Here is a 17,929-nt window from a genome sequence, read left to right as displayed (position 1 = left end):
GAACTTCATCAATACCACCCGTAAGTGAATAAAGATAAAAGTTAAATTGAGGTGTTACTTTATCATAGAATTATATGAAAATCACCAGTAAGTGAATGAAGAAAGTTAAATTCAGGTGTTGCTTTATCATAGTAACTTTAGGAACTTTATCAAAACCACCCGTAAAGGAATAAAAATAAAGTTAAATTGTTGTGTTACTTTATCATAGGAACTTTATCAAAACCACCAATAAGTTGATAAATATAAGTGAAATTGAGGTGTTACTCTATGATAGGAACTTCATCAAAACCACACCAGTAAGCTAATAAAAACAAAGTTGAATTGAAGTGTTACTCTATCATAGTGACAGAAAAAAAAAAAATAAAATAAAGAAGGACGCAATCTCTCACCCTTTCCAGCCCGGAGTTATCAGCGTTCCAGGCTATAACTGGAATCCCCAGGTAGCCCGCCAGCTGGAAGAAGTACTGGACCGAGGCTGTCGACCTACCATAGTTCTCGGAATTGAAGAGGTACAGGATGGCTGAGACGTTGTTCGGCAGGAACTGGTCACAGAGGGTCTCCAGGATCGCTGTTTTGGAAGAAGAGAGGATGAGGGATCCTATTAGTTACGCTGGGGAAATTAAAGTCTTCCTAGTGATGAGAAAAGAGAGATAGTAAGTTTCTAGTGATGAGAAAAGAGAGATGGTAGTGTTTCTGGTGATGAGAATAAAGTGGGTCTTGTGATGACGATAAAGTTGGTCTAGTGGTGAGAATAACGTGAGAATTAATTATGCTTCTAATGATGAGAACAGAGAGATAGTATCGTTTCTTGTGATGAGAATAAAGTCTAGTGATGGCGATAAAGTTGGTCTAGTGATGAGAATAACGTGAGATTTATTCTTCTAGGAAGTTTCTGGTGGTGAGAACAGAGAGATGATAGTGTTTCTGGTGATGAGAATAAAGTGGGTCTAGGGATGAGAATAAACTGGGTGTGGTGGTGACGATAAAGTTCGCCTATTGGTGAGAATAACGTGAGAGTTATGCTTCTGGTGATGAGGACAGAGAGAGGATAGTGCTTCTGGTGGTGAGATAAAGTGGGTCTAGAGATAAAAATAAAGAGAGGATAGTGTCTCTGGTGATGAGGGAAAGTATTGTTTCTAGTGATGAGAATAAAGAGAGGATACTGTTTCTAGTGATGAGAATGAAGAGAGGAATTGTATTCGTCAGAGAGACTTCTTTTGAAGAGAACAAAATTGAGCGAAGATACTTTTGAGAAAGAACATGAACAACATTTTTGAAGCAGGCGAACAATTATAAAATATGGTGGCTACAATAGTTATTGAAATGAATTGTTCCATGAATGAATATTAAATAAAGAAACAAACTGGTAAAGAAATATAGAGAAATATTTTCAGTGTTGAGAATCAACGAAAGATATATTCACCCTGGATGTAAGTTTTTAGGATAATAGATTAAAACGTGCTAAAACCTACGGTCAAATAGAGCGTTGTTTCACCGACGAAAATTAAAGTAAATATGCCTTATTTTATTAGAAATCATTTCTGTCTGTTGAAAATGCACATAATTTATTTTTTATATTTTCATTCAGATAAATAAATCATGAACATCCTATCCTAAAATTCCTGCATTTTTAACTCGACACGAAACACCTTTTTTTCAGATCTTTTTAGGCTCTTCCAAAGACCTTTCCTACCCTCCCAGCAAGAATAACAACAAGAACAACAACAACAAAAACAACAAAGTAGTTCGAAGGCTTACTCCCCGAGTAAGCAGAAAATATCAAAGAAACTGCTGAAAGGGAACGAGAGAAAGAAATGAGAGAACTTATTATTTATAAGAAGCGAGACAAAATATTGTAGTTCAGGTCATGAGAACAAATGGAACCATGATTTTCTTGTGTAATTGCTTGCGAAGAACAGAAAGAAAAAAGTGGCAGTTCTAAGAAAGAAGAGAAATATTTTTTCAAAAAACAAAATATCATTTCCAAAGTTAAGAAGAAGGAGAAGCGATGATTCATTTTCAACGAGATGAACGTGAAGCGGAAATATATTCAATTTTTTTACATTGTTTTTCGTGAGTACGGAAGTGGCAGAGAAAAATGTGCAAAAAACAGAATTTTAGTTTAAGATGCATTCGTTTCCTTCGTAATCGCTTCTCCTTTATCACAAATATTTCAGTCTTGAGGAACAAATGATACTTATACACAGCGTGGGAAAAGTTGTGACGTAAATACCGACACTGAAAGAGTGGTTACAAGAGTCTGAATCTGTCCTTGTTTATGTTTGCAGATTGTGAAAGGATGGTTGTGCTAGGCGATCTAAATGCCAAGGTTGACGATTGAGAAAGGATGGTGCTGCTATAAGTAGATTCACATCAACCGTGCATCTGAAGTCTAGGCCAGTCCCTTACGACGCTCCTGATTGGCTGTTGATAAGCTAATCGCAGGGTTTAAAATTCAGTCTCCCGAGAGTGTTGACATAAACAGGATGTATGTTCCACCTCTCCTGAGGGATACGCATTTCAAAATTATCGCTCAGGAAAAGTGGAACATACATACATCCTGCCTGCTTATGTGAACTCTCTCGAGAGAGACTGAGAGTTTCCAGCCCTGTGATTGGCTTATCAACAGCCAATCAGGAGCGTCGTAAGGGGCTTTGATTGACTGAAGTACAGGGTTTTCATAAAAAGAATGTTTGGAAGTATTCATGATAAAGCGAAAATGTGAGTGGAAAGTTTGGTGTTTTATGTATTAGAACACAAGAGATTGAAGAGCGAGCTGGTGAATGCATGGTATACCTGTTTTGGCCCGAACTGGGAATTATATATACCTGGTAGTGAGTATAATACAATAATTAATAATGCTAATGAAAAGGGCACTTGATACGCATGGCTGTTCACCAGATGTATTTCTGGGCTGTTTGAGATCAGGTCAAGGAACTTTTCACAGGCGATTTTCATTTGATTTTTATTCTAAAAGAGGTTGTATGATTTAAACGAAAAATCGTCGGAAGGTTCCTTCCGTAATAAAAGACACACGGAGCAGAGAAAGATCTGCAGTGTTAGTAAACATGAAGAGTTTTTGTAGCCTGGTACTTCAAAAAACGATCATTCATAGCACAAACAAACCATTTTCGGAAAATTTTTATTATACCCGAGGAGAGATTACGACGCGCGACCAGCTAGACAGGAGAGAGTCGTCATCCTCCTCCTCCTCCTCCTCCTCCTAAGTCCCAACAGCCTAAGGGAGGAGGCTGTAGTTGTGCTGCTATGGAGGTCGGGGCTCTCATTTTATCTCTTAAAAAAACTCTGTTTTATGGATAAACAAACCGCTGGCGATCACCGCACTTTTCCTTTCTGTTTCTCGAGAGAGAGAGAGAGAGAGAGAGACTCTTCGTCAGGTATTTTTAAACCAAACGCTCCTTTAGCGGCAGAACAACAAGAAAAAACAGCAGCACCAGCTAAAGAAAAGATAAAGGGGTTGAAAGGAAGACCTCCCCCGCCCCCTTTCTTGGTTCTACTGAAGGTCCGACCTGAGGACCTCACGCTACCTTCATTTCGCGTTTGTTTTTCTTTCATTTTGACGTCGTGTTTTTCCTTGATTTTTTTTTTTTTTTTTTTTTTTTTTTTTTTGGAGACGTTCGCTAAAAAACATTCTTTTTTTTTTTAGATGTTCCGCTGAAAAAATTTTTTTTTTTTTTAGTTGTTACTCTAAAAACACTTCTTTTTTTGAGACGTTCCGCTAAAAAAAATTTTTTTTTGAGTCGTTACTCTAAAAACACTTTCTTTCCTTTTTTTTTTTAGATGTTCCGCTAAAAAACTTGTTTTTTTTAGACATTCCGCTAAAAAAAAAAAATTATTTTTGAGTCGTTACTCTAAAAGCTTTCTCTTTTTTTTGTGATGTTCTGCTAAAAAACACTTTTTTTTTTTTTTTTTTTTTTTTTTTTTTTACACATTCCACTAAAAACTTTTTTATTTTTTAAGACGTTCCGCTAAAACACTTTTTTTTTTGAGACGTTCCTCCAAAAACCTTTTTTTTTTAGACGTTCCGCTAAAGACTTTTTTTTTAGACATTCCGCTAAAAAAAAACACTTTCTTTCTTCTTCAGACGTTCCGCTAAAAAACACTTTTTTTTTTTTTTAGACGTTCCACCAAAAGCACTTTCTTTTTTTTTTAGACGTTCCACCAAAAGCACTTTCTTTTTTTTTGAGACGTTCCACCAAAAGCACTTTCTTTTTTTTTGAGACGTTCCACCAAAAGCACTTTCTTTTTTTTTAGACGTTCCACCAAAAGCACTTTCATTTTTTTTTAGACGTTCCACCAAAAGCACTTTCTTTTTTTTTTTTTGTTTTTTTTTTTTTTTTTAGATGTTTCCACCAAAAGCACTTTTTTTTTTTTTTTTTTTTTGAGACGTTCCACAAAAACACTTCTTTTTTTTAGACGTTCCACCAAAAGCACTTTCTTTTTTTTTTTGTTCATGAGACGTTCCACCAAAAGCACTTTTTATTTTTCTTTTTTTTTTTTGAGACGTTCCAACCAAAAACACTTTCTTTTTTTTTAGACTTCCCCAAAAACACTTTCTTTTTTTTAGACTTCCACCAAAAACACTTTCTTTTTTTTAGACTTCCAACCAAAAGCACTTTTTCTTTTTTTTTTTTTTTTTTTTGAGACGTTCCACCAAAAACACTTTCTTTTTTTTAGACGTTCCACCAAAAGCACTTTCTTTTTTTTTTAGACTTCCACCAAAAGCACTTCTGTGAGAGTTCCACCAAAAGACTTTTTTATTTTTATTTTTTTTTTTGAGACGTTCCACCAAAAACACTTCTTTTTTTTAGACTTCCACCAAAAAAAACACTTTCTTTTTTTGACTTCCTTTTTTTTTTAAACACTTTTTTTTTTTTTAGACTTCCACCAAAAGACTTCTTTTTTTTTTTGTGAGACTTCCACCAAAAGCACTTTTTATTTTTCTTTTTTTTTTTTTGAGACGTTCCACCAAAAACACTTTTTTTTTTTAGACGTTCCACCAAAAGCACTTTCTTTTTTTTTTTTTTTATGAGACGTTCCACCAAAAGCACTTTTTTTTTTTTTTTTTTTTTTTGAGACGTTCCACCAAGAGCACTTTCTTTTTTTTTTAGACGTTCCACCAAAAGCACTTTCTGTTTTTTTGAGACGTTCCACTGGATTCACTTTACAACGCGTTCCCCAATTGCGAGGCAGACTTCGATATTTAATCATTTTCGATTAAGCTTCCCAAATATCCTCATGTTGCTCTGGGTAACGTCATCTACAATATAATTCATAGAACATTTTTTTATGATTTAATTACATTTTTTCTGTTATATATATGTTATGTTTTACTGTGTATATATTCGAAAAAATTGACTGCCTCTTATCCACGTTTTCACGTTTATTAAACACGGCGGAAGCTCCTTGGGACGCCGTATCTAGTACTATAGTAGATTCACATCAACCATGCATCTGATGTCTAGGCCAGTCCCTTACGACGGTCCTGATTGGCTGTCGATAAGCCAATCACAGGGCTGGAAACTCTCAGTCTCTCGAGAGAGTTCACATAGGCAGGACGTATGTTCCACCTCTCCTGAGGAATGCTTTTGAAAGACGTATCCCTCAGGAGAGGTGGAACATAAGTCCTGCCTGTGTGAACTCTCGAGAGAGAGACTGAGAGTTTCCAGCCCTTTGATTGGCTTATCAACAGCCAATCAGGAGCGTCGTAAGGGACTGGCCTAGACATCAGATACACGGCTGATGTGAATCTGCTCTAGCCCCTCTGGGAACAGAGTGTTAGACACACTCATATCTGTTTAGCGTGGTCGACAAATTACATTAATAAACAGGTTATATTGACAAACTTATCTTCGTGGGGCCGTCTACTTCACATCTACCACATCTACTTTACATTTACCACACCGTGGTTTAAAATTTGTACGGCGTAGATATTTTCTCCTCGTAGATAACAATTAAAATGGACACCCATTTTTAGTCTTCTCTCTTGACCCTTTCTTTCTCCGTTCCTGAATGGGCGGTCATTAGACCACTCTTCTCTGTTGTGGCCACCAGACGCGTTTAGTGCCATTGAAACAGTCTAAGTGTACAGTGGCCATTAGACAGAAGTTCAGTAGCGACCACCACTAAAAATTTCAGTAACTGTCAGGGGAAAAAAGCAGATGGGGATGTTTTCAGTCTCTGACCGCACCCAAGATCTCTGTTACTATACTGATACTATTCTCCTTACATTAAAATAAATTGTTTTGCTATTTGTAGATTTTTAGATTAATTTTTTACAAATAAGTGGGGTCCCTTCTTTCTGTATGTCCCTTTACCTCGTCTTACTTCTCCCTGATGAACGCCATATTCTTTGTAATTTCAAGTCAGTGGCCCATTTGGTGGCCTTGTTCCATAAGAATAGGATTCTTCATCTTCTGAGATCATTATAATAATAGTTGGCTTTGTCTCATCAGATGGCAACTATCTCTAACCTGTCCCATCCGTAAAGAAAATCAGATATGATTTTGTAAGTCAGTGTAAACACTGATTTCTCAAGTATGTATAAATGAAAGGTGGTTGTTGTAAAATTTTAACTCATAATGAGGAAAAAAAAAATATTTTGATTACTCACTGAGTAAGACTACAAACTACTTTGTTGTTGTTGTTGTTGTTCTTGTTGGGGATTAGGAAAGCCCTATGGAAAGGGCTTAATAGGTCTGAAAATGGTGTTTCGCGTTGAGTTAAAGATACAGGAATTTTTTTAGGATAATTATGATTTACTTATCAGATTAAGAATGTAAAAAATAAATAATGTGCATGTTAAACAGTAAGAAAAATTATTCAATTTATTTATGAATTTATTTAAATTTTCGTTGGTGAAACAAGGCTCTATTTGACCTTAGATTTTAGCACGTTTTAATTTACGTTAAGCTAGGAATATAATGTTTACAACTTGTACGTGAGGATGGAAAATCTTGCACGCATCCCGAGTACGCTGGAGGCCGGGTCACGCCTTGTTAGCGTTCATAACAGTAGTTATTACGACCGCTGGTTGTATAAATGAATTGTTTAATGAATCATTTCAAACGTATACTCGCTCCCATGTCACATGGATGAGCATAAACGGTCCAACATCTCTCTCTCTCTCTCTCTCTCTCTCTCTCTCTCTCTCTCTCTCTCTCTCTCTCTCATTTTTTTTAAAAGTCCCATTCGTAATCAAATAAATCTGCCTTACCTCGTCACCAAGTCAATTTCCAAACGCCAGACGCACTTCCTCGAAATGAGAGAGAGAGAGAGAGAGAGAGAGAGAGAGAGAGAGAAAAGAATCTCGCCAGTTTCGGCAAGCGCCCTGGCTCTGAAATATTATGTCATTTTGGGCATTTTCATCCTACGCGAATAGAAGAGAGAGAGAGAGAGAGAGAGAGAGAGAGAGAGAGAGAGAGAGAGAGAGAGGAAGTTTACCAATCAACCCACATTTGTTCGAGGTGGGATCAACTTAGTTACATGATAATAACAGCCTTAGAAATAAAAGTGCAAATGGGGAGAGAGAGAGAGAGAGAGAGAGAGAGAGAGAGAGAGAGAGAGAGAGAGAGAGAGCCAGGCCCTAGTCTAGTCTAATTCATTTCTGGTTCATCCTTCCACTGTTTGATCAGGAAGAGATTAAATTTTGAGTAAATTACTTTCGGTTTCTCCGGTATTGACTGGGAATTCCCTAAGTAGAAACGAGAGATTTGATTATCGACATTAATGTAAGTGACTTTTCAAATTACTTTCTCTCTCTCTCTCTCTCTCTCTCTCTCTCTCTCTCTCTCTCTCTCTCTCTCTCTCTCTCTCTCTCTCTCCCAACTGACGTCAGAAATTCTTCCTTTGTGTCATGAATTTTTCTATTATGTTGTCACTAAAATGTCATGTAAGAGACTTTTAAGTTAACTTACAAGCTAATAGAAATTCCCAGCTAGCAGGTGTTCCCAGCTAGTAGGAGTTCCCAGCTTATAGGAGTTCCCAGCTAATAGGAATTCCTAGATGATTAGGTGTTCCCATCTAATAGGAGTTCTCAGCTAATAAGAGTTCCATGCTGATAGGAATTCCCAGGTAATAGTTCCCAGCTAATAGGAATTCCAAGCTAGCAGGACTTCCCAGGTAATAAGTTTCCAGCTACCAAGAATTCCCAGCCAATAGGACTTCCCAGCTAACAGGAATTCCCAGCTAACAGGAATTCCCAGCTAATAGGAGTTCCCAGCTAACAGGAGTCCCCAGCTAATAGGAATTCCCAGCTAACAGTAGTTCCCAGTTAATAGGAGTTCCCAGCTAATAGGAATTCCCAGGTAATAGTTCCCAGCTAGTAGGAATTCCCAGCTAACAGGAGTTCCCAGCTAATAGGATTTCCTAGACAATAGAAATTCCTAGCTAATAGTAGTTCCCAGCTAAATAGAAATTCCCACCTAGCAGGACTTCCCAACCAATAGGAATTCCCAGCTAATAGGAATTCCCAGCTAATAGGAGTTCCCAGTTAACAGGAGTTCCCAGGAGCTCCAAGACGTTTCATACTGCTATTAAGTTCCCGTCTGTCTTCTGTCTCGTGGCTGTCTCCTTTCCCGTTGAAGCTGTTCCAATAAAGGTGTCCACCTTATGAAGCCCCCACTTCAAAAGGCTAAACACTTTCTCGTCCTGGTTTTGTAATAACTCACTTGTCCAGTGGGTCTTCGAATGTAGGGGGATTGGACAAGTTCGTCTCATATAAGTTTGATTCGTGCGTACTCCATTAAGCATTGTTCATTCTTGTCACAGTTATTTTGTGATATATAAGCTTTATTATCTATTATCTGTGCCTATCGTTATCATTAGTTTGGTTAATATAGCTTTTCCGGTCAGTTCGTGGTTGAAAAAATGTATATTAGCCATGTTCATCTCTTGAATATTTCACGCGTATATTCGCAAAATAAAAATGTTAAAATCATGAATGATTTCTTCCTGTTACGTCCCTTGTGCCAAAAACATTTTTATTTATTTTTTTATTTCATAGATTTAATTTTACTTCGTGTTGGCCACATGAAACGATTAATCTGACATTTGGAAAGTTGCAAAACTATTTAATATTTCATGTTTTTTTATAATAACACAAAAATAAGGAAAGATATGACACTAAATAAAATAAAATTGGCAATTCTATAAATCTAAGGCGAAGTAAAAATATAAAATCAGTGACTTGATAAAAATTTGATATCGGGTGAAACATGTAAAAAATGCGCCGAAGTTTCTTCGGCGCATTCCAGTATTCTCTACAGCGTATAATTAAGGCCACCGAAAATAAATCTATTTATGGGTGGTCTCGGTGTAATGCTCTATGAGCCGCGCCCCTTGAAACTCAGCTTTGGCCCGGTGGTGGCCTGTGTTCTTGGAACCTATTGGGGTGCCAGACGCATCATCATGGCTAACTTTAACTTTGAATAGCATAAAAACTACAGAGGCTAGAGGGCTGCAATTTGGTATGTTTGATGGTTGGAGAGTGGATGATCAACATACCAATTTGCAGCCTTCTAGCCACAGCAGTTTGTAAGATCTGAGGGCGGACAGAAAAAGTGTGGATGGACAGACAAATGACCATCTCAACAGTTTTCTTTGATTGTGAACTAATTAAACAGAGTAAAGATGAATTTTCTGAAGTCTATACTTAATCCCATTTACCAGAATATCGAAGACGAAAGTAAAAGGCCACCCCCTCCCCCAAATAAAAATACTGATAGCGTTCTGTGAGTGGAGGAACATCAAAGCAGGAAAAACGGAAATAGTCTCTATTTTCTCAGGGGTTTGTGATCTCTCTCTCTCTCTCTCTCTCTCTCTCTCTCTCTCTCTCTCTCTCTCCTGCTATATTTTCTCTCCATCATTTTCTGTTTTAAGTTCCCTCGAATTTCTTCTGTTTTTTCTGTATGTATACATATGTGGCTGACTCTCTCTCTCTCTCTCTCTCTCTCTCTCTCTCTCTCTCTCTCTCTCGTGCTGCTATATTTTCTCTCCATCATTTTTTGTTTTAAGTTTCATCGTATTTCTTCTGTTTTTTCTGTATGTATATATATGTGACTGGCTCTCTCTCTCTCTCTCTCTCTCTCTCTCTCTCTCTGGCTAGATTTGTTCTCATATTCTGCCATTGCACTTCATAACGAATTTCCTTTTTTTTTTTATCAAGCTAGCAGAGGTGCGTCTCTCTCTCTCTCTCTCTCTCTCTCTCTCTCTCTCTCGCAGATAAGGTCACACGACCAGAAAAAATCTCATCATCAAAGATGTTTTTAATATTAATGAGACGAAACATTATGACAACGAAGTCCGAATCATCACGTCCCCCAGATGGTCACAAAGATCTTGAGCAAAAATTATGATAACTTTATTCTGCTTTCATTTCGATTTTTGTGAGACGAAAGGTTAATGAAAGACATCAACAATAAAAATGATTTTTGTTTGTCATTGTTTGTCCCCATCATAATTATCTATAATAATAATAATAATGAATCCCTTGTGGATCTTGTTGGTCTCTTGGGTAACAAGTGAAGACATGACACAGCCAACCACGCCGTGCAAACCGGTTTGTCCGCACCGGATGGGGCCAGGTGTTGTAAGGGAACGGGAGGGTTGGGGAGACATCCACCCTCCTCCTGCAAACCTGTCTGTCCGCCCCGGGGTGGGGCTGAGTATGTAGGGGATTGGGAGAGTAAGGGAGACTGCGGTGCATAGCGCGTGCCACAAGCTCATTATTATATATTTTTGTTTTGATTGTAACATGCGCTGATGATTGACAGATGTATTCTTTTTTGCGAAGTATATTTTATTATTTTTTTGGGAGGACACTTTCGGTTTTAACAATAACAGTTTGAAAACTGTACGTCTCTTCTCTCGGATGTTAAATGTTGACATCTTACTCTAAAGTGGAATTTATTTCTTGGTCGACACAACGCATTTTTCCAAAGTTTGATGCCGGAAAGACTTTCGGAAAATATTCCGTAATGGTGCATCAACATTGTCGTTAAACTTGTCATATACAAGTGGGAAACTTATTGTATACATATCACAAACAGTTTGAATACAAGTCAGCGACTAATCGGTAACTAACTAGTCCTCTCTGTGTGATTACCCAGCATTGCCCATGATTGGTTCACCACATACTGCCATTGACTTGTTTTCAACATTTTTGTGATATGTATTCAATAAGTTTCTGACATTTACTTATTAAATGTTATCCTGAATTCTGGACGCAACCTATGGAAGCTCTAAGACAACCATTAGAAAGTATTTGGTTTTAATGTTATAGATTGAAGGATTAACTAAGGCTGTGAAAAAGATCATTGATTTACCCTGGCCTTGAGGGGGGCGCCGATGCCATAAGGCCCCATTAAGAAGTAAATGTCTATTCCTTCCTTATGATAGAAGGGATTTGCTTTAAATTTTTACCACTTATTCTACAACTAATACTGAAAATTCCCTCTTGTGGAAATTTAGAAATTCGACCTCTGAATGAAGTCTGATGGCATCCAGGAAATACGCTTCGGTAAGATCTTAGTTCCTTTATTCCTTATAGGCATTACCGGGAGTTTTAGCAATAGGAAAATAACTTATATGATATCTGTCTCTCTGGTTTTCATATTCATGAAACTCGTTCGCCGGCAGTCCAGGCTAAAAGGGTATTTCTTTGAGTGCACAAATAAGCGCGGAATGAATTCAGCGACGAAACTGCAACAGATAATCAATGGCTTTGAACCACCTTACATTATGCAGTGTTTACGGTCCGCATAATGCAGCGATCTTGTTGCCCAATGCTCCTGAATTTTAGCAGTCGGAAATTCGGCAACCTCCGCCCTTATGCACTACATTACCGCCCACAGCCCTCGTGTTTTACGAAGCACCGATATTGGCTTTCGTTACCGATGTCATTCCAGCCAACGGGTGAATAATGAGAGGGCGTAGAGGCGTTATAAGAATTTTATGGATCTTCGTTTTATTTTCTTTTTTCGATTATCTACTCAACAATATTTTACAGATTTTAGGACAACTAGTTTGTGAGGGAAATATTCGCTAGCGTTCAGTGGAAGAATTAACTATGAATGTATATATATAATATATTATGTGTACCCTATGAATAATTATCGCATCACCGTGATTCATATAAATCATTCGACCTACAAATGTCCTGTAATATCTAATTCGCTCTACCTCGGAATTGATATATTTTCATATATGTAAACCCAAGGGGAATTTTTGAGTTGATAATAATTTCGTCCCCTCATGGGATCGAACCACCGTCCAGCGGACAAGCACGAAATCAGGACGACATTGACGTTACTGATTCGGCTAACAGTGAGGCCGAATCGGTAACGTCAATGTCGTCCTGATTTCGTGCCTGCCCGCTGGACGGTGGTTCGATCCCTTGAGGGGACGAAATTATTATCAGCTAAAAAATTCCCCTTGGGTTTACATATATGAAAATACATCAATTCCGAGGTAGAGCGAATTAGATATTAAAGGACCCTTTATATGCATTCATGATAACTACGCCCAAAAATCCTTATTGAGAGAAAGGTATCTAAATTCAGTTCATGTAGGAACCTAAATATTTGACTAAAGATTGAGGCTGGGGTAGGATACGCTCCTCCCAGTAGGACTCTCTCTCTCTCTCTCTCTCTCTCTCTCTCTCTCTCTCTCTTGAGCTGATGGGAGGAATTGTTCAAGTAATTGCAATCCTCCGCTTCGGAAAAGGTCTTGTTAACTGGTCTTCTTTGACATGGATCTTGGGAAGGAAACTTTCTCTCTCTCTCTCTCTCTCTCTCTCTCTCTCTCTCTCTCTCTCTCTCTCTCTCTCTCAAAAAAGAATTTTTCCCCACACTCGCTCTCTAGGATTAGCGGTAATATTTTTTCCCTTCAGTTTTACGCGACCTAGTTCTCTCTCTCTCTCTCTCTCTCTCTCTCTCTCTCTCTCTCTCTCTCTCTCTCATCAAGCAGAGAATTTAATGTTATTCACAAGTCGAGTCAACAGATCACAACCTCTCCTTTAAAAATAAAATGAATAAATGAATAAATAAATAATTGAAAAAGTAATTGAAAATAAAAAAATAAATAAAAAAAAAATTTAAATCAACCTTCAGACCTTTATTTTGATTTTACTGATGGAAAACGAAATGATCAATCATAGTTTTTTTTTTTTTTTTCTTTTTTTTGTCGATTCAAATGGAAATGCGAGGGTAATATCCTACCAGGTGGGATGAAATCGCGTATCTTTTCATTTCGAGAGAGAGAGAGAGAGAGAGATAGATAGAGAGAGAGAGAGATTTAGTCATGTGTCACAGAGAGAGAGAGAGAGAGAGAGAGAGAGAGTTAGTCATGTGTCACTGAGAGATGATAAAGTAAGAGACTTTCAATCATGTGTCGAGCAGAGAGAGAGAGAGAGAGAGAGAGAGAGAGAGAGAGAGAGAGAATCAGTCATGTCAGACCGAAAGAAAAAGAGAAAACGAAAACCTTTTCACTACGATTCGAAGCGAAAATCGAAGAAGAGAAGAGGGAGAGAGAGAGGATAGATAGAGAGAGAGAGATAGAGGAGAGAGAGAGATTTAGTCATGTGTCACAGAGAGAGAGACAGAGAGGAGAGAGAGAGAGAGAGAGAGAGAGAGAGGAGAGAGAGAGAGTTAGTCATGTGTCACTGAGAAGAGATAAAGTAAGAGACTCAATCATTGTGTTCACAGAGAGAGAGAGAGAGAGAGACGGAGAGAGAGGAGAGAGAGAGAGAGAGAGAGAGAGAGAGAGAATCAGTCATGTCAGACCGGAAAGAAAAAGAGAAAACGAAAACCTTTTCACTACGATTTCGAAGCGAAATCGAAGAAGAAGAAGAAGGAAGAAGAAGAAGAAGAAGAGAAGAAGAAGTCTCCACTCTCTCTAAACAAGCGTCATGAATCGTCGAGCGACAGCTGACACATTTTCAATATGTCTTCATCACAATTCCTGAGAGTGTTTAGATTCCCGAGTTTTCTCCCCGCGAACTCAAGAGAGAGAGAGAGAGAGAGAGAGAGAGAGATTCTTTTTTAGGTTGGTGCAAAGTGTTTCACGTTTGTTTCTATGTCATTGTTTGTTACTTATTTTCCATATATTTTTCAATTTTTCATGAGTTTGTTGATAAATGGCATGTTTGTTGTTACTCTAGTAAATTGATAATCCTCAGTAATATAATATATATATATATATATATATATATATATATATATAGATATATATATATATATATATTATATATATATATATATATCTTACAAGTGTGTGATGTGTTAGTGAATTACATATCATGTCTTGGTCGGAGACAGATTGAGCTGTAGAGGCAACATGCTTGAATGAAGGAATCTGGTGCATAAGCATTTTTAATCTGAAGGCTGTTCGTACTGTTGCCAGGGCGGTTCAAGGTGTGTCGAGTATGTTCATTCGTTTGTACGAATGTCACAGGTCTAACCGAAAAGGGAATTGCGAGAGACACATTCCTTTTGTGATAGGAAAGAGGTCGGTTTGGTAAACGCCAGGTGTTGGGAGAAAACCCCATCTTAAAAGATGGGCTTTATTCCATGATATTAGAGGCGGGATTCTCTGTCCTGACTAATACATTGAAGCGATTGACATTATGGGTCTGGAAGTGAATACTTAGCCAGGAGAGTGGAATGATAACTTATTAGTTGTCTTTGTGGGGCAGACTTGGGTTTTTATCACTATGACTTATTAATCATTTTGTTCTATTTTATGTTCATCCGCTTTGGATAATAAATAGTATATTTTTGTATTTATGTGAGCTTAATAGCATAATGACATGTTTGCAGATAGAGGGCGCCACTGTCAACAGGTAAGGGTTTCCAGTTTATGTAGTTTTGTCAAAAGGGTGTAAGAGTGGTGGCAGCCGGTTTAACAAGCTTTTTATATATTTTATAAGCTGTAGGTATGCTAACGAAGAGACTGGTGACTAGTTACACATATATTTTTTGGTAGGAAAAGGGTTATAATCATGTCACAGGCAACTCGGGGCTCTTTTTGCAGATTCAATGGTTTGGTGTGGTGTTGAAAGCGTAGTCGGGTATCTCTGGCTCAGTGTCGGCCATTTCGGGATTCATGAAAACCAGTGTTTTAAAACGTGAAGAGAAAAAGTTTAGTTTTCGACATATTGAAGTGTTTCACAAGTGTGGTGAACAGGCTATGCATATTTGCGATGTGTATACGAATTCAGTTTCCAGTCATATGAAGATGTGAGTGTATTTTCAAGTTTTCTTTCTTATTTTCTCCTTTTTATTTTTTATTTTTTTGTTTTATTCTTTTTTGTTTATGGTGAATTTACTCGAAGGAGGTTTTTGTTTTGATGTCTCTCGAAATTCGACGGACATGGCAATGATGTGAGCGAGGGTTTTTCTTGTGAGTCATGCCCTGAGAGAGAGAGAGAGAGAGAGGAGAGAGAGAGAGGCGAGAGTTTGCGTGTGTGGGTCTGGTTGTCGCCGGGTTGGATCGCTTAGTAAGCGTTTTGCACCTTTTCTTTTTTTCTTTTTCTATCCCCTCCCTATTTTTTTGTTACTTTCGTTTTTGTTTTTTGTTATCCATTATTGGGGAAAATGTGTATTAATTTTTCTGGATTGGGTTTTGTGTGTATATAAATACATTGATGTTATTGAGATCGGGGAATCTTATAGAACAAAAGAGCTTCCGGAAAGAGAGAAAAATGGCGGACACTAAGAGTACCACAACGCTACTACATCACGTAACGAACGTGAGTGCGGGCGTGAGCCCTTTCAGAGGAATGGTAGATGGTGTGTTGTCACAACCAGTGCAAATTTTTATTGAAGGGGTGAATAATTTTGTAGCCGGGAAGAATATAACGGATGATATAGAGGCGTTCAGAGAGGCGAAAGCTTTGCTAGATTTCAGTAGAGGGGATCTCTCCCACCATTGCAGGAGTTTCCAATTTGCAAAATGTCGTACCTGGACTGATTTGCAAGCATTTTTGAAAACAGCTTATGGCTCAAAGGAACACGGAGATATGGTGAGAGACCTTCGGGGTCTTTATAACTATGGAAGGGCACTAATAGCCTCATAGAACATAGTTCAAAACATTTTGACTCAGTGATGGATTGGGTAGGAAAATTGAAAACATCTAAATGGGTTACAGGAAGTAATGTCTCTCTTGAGAACATTCATAAACTGATCTATTTTTCCCTGCTCTTGCAAGATGTACCGGATGCAATAGTGAATAGCTTTGATGAAAAGACTGAACCTACTTCAGACGAAGAATTACTTTATGCCCAAATTGAGAAACATATGTCTAAATGTCCCACTGTAGATAGTACAATTTTTAATGGGACAGGGGATAGGGTACAAAGAGACAGAATTTTCTCCTCCCTGTCTGTGTGCAAAAGTTGAATATAACAAAAGATCGATCGATCAAAAGCAACAGCAGTTGCGTTGTTTCAACTGTAAACCAGGGCATCCAAAGAAATTGTGTAGGGTTAAATATTGTGGAATGTGTAAGAGCACTGATCATTATTGGCAATCTTGTCCGTCTCAGATACGGAGAGATGCGAGGCCTACACCTCAAGGTTCTGGTAATTATAATGTGAGGGCTTCCCAGGCAGGTCAAAACAGAGGGCAAAGGGATCAGCAAAATTTTTGGAAGCCAGATCAACAAAAAGGGTGCAGGTGATTGGTACATGCCATTGTGGTCTCGTGGGGGATGCCCCAGAGCTCAGGCCTATAGTTTACGGAACAGTAGGGGATGTGGATATCCCAATATTTATAGACTCGGGTGCGTTTATAAATTTAATGGACTATAATTTGTAACAATCCATGTTTTCCAATTGCCCTTTGTAACCCTCAATGGAGACGGTGTGTGATGTGCAAGCCCATAGATTAAATACCCTGGGTTTTGTTCAAATAAAGGTAATGAAAGGAATTGCATTGGGCAACAGACTTTTGCTGGGTCATCCTGCGTGCAGAAGATTTCGATCCATGTGGGTGTTAATGGGATAACAGTCAGGATACCTGGTGTTTTTCTGCTTTATGAGGACGTGATTAGAACGGAGGACATGGAGATTATTGAAAAAGGGAGTGTGCTTGGTGATATTAATGGCGGTGATACGAGTGTTACGGAGAAAGGTAATATTAAAACCCACGTTGCTGATATGGGAAATGATTACGGGGGTTCTATCAGAGTTCACGGTGATAACAATGGTGGTGATGATATTTTGGATGGTGATGTTGATACTAATCTTGATGTTATTTCTGATACTAACATTGCTGGGGATGATACTGAGGGTGGTAATGTGTATGGGGTGGTGGAAAGGGGAGATACTAACCACAAATATAGAGGTGTTTTATCCGAAGATATTGTGTTACTGCCTGGTTCGAAGACTATGGTAAAAGTCAAATTGAAGGAAGTGAGAAAACCTAAGGATGTGTGTCTTATTGAAAATAGCGAAAGGCTTAGAGGGGTTATTAGCACGGCATCGGTGAACAGTGTATCCATGGATAGGACCACGTGGTTGGAGTTATTAAACTGTAATGATACAGTTAGGAAATACCAAAAGAATACATATACATTGGATTTCCAAGATTGGAGTCGTGATACTGGTTCAGTGTGTATCGTAGAGGTGAAACCCGAGTTTTCAGAAGCAGAAATGCAATCAAGGAAACAGATATTTAGAGACCATTTAGCTAATGCGGATTATAGCGAACATGTTGAAGTCATAAGCGAGCTCTTGGCAACATTTGGGGAAACGGTAGCCTTACAAGATGATAAATTGGGCCTGACTAATGTGTTAGAGCATAAGGTACATTTGGAGAGTGGCACAAAACCTATTTATATTCCTGCATATCGCATACCTTTCAAAATCAGAGAACAGGTAGAGAAAGAGGTCAATAGATGGGAGGAAAA

The 17,929-nt window shown here is 38.1% G+C and overlaps 1 protein-coding gene across 1 annotated transcript in view; it reads right to left on the bottom strand.

Moving 5' to 3' along the window:
* The window catches only part of LOC135204658 (glutamate receptor ionotropic, NMDA 2B-like), a gene marked incomplete in the record, with an annotated part of 496,073 nt that overhangs the window by 94,861 nt on the left and 383,283 nt on the right, over positions 1–17,929 (bottom strand). Inside the window, 1 exon segment of the mRNA XM_064234808.1 lies at positions 390–568. Within this exon segment, the coding sequence (XP_064090878.1) occupies positions 390–568 (179 nt within the window).

Source organism: Macrobrachium nipponense, chromosome 24 (genome assembly GCF_015104395.2).
Source record: "Macrobrachium nipponense isolate FS-2020 chromosome 24, ASM1510439v2, whole genome shotgun sequence".
Taxonomy (NCBI): Eukaryota; Metazoa; Arthropoda; class Malacostraca; order Decapoda; family Palaemonidae; genus Macrobrachium; species Macrobrachium nipponense.
The sequence above is the reverse complement of the archived record's forward strand: the minus strand, read 5'-3'. Positions and strand labels throughout refer to the sequence as shown.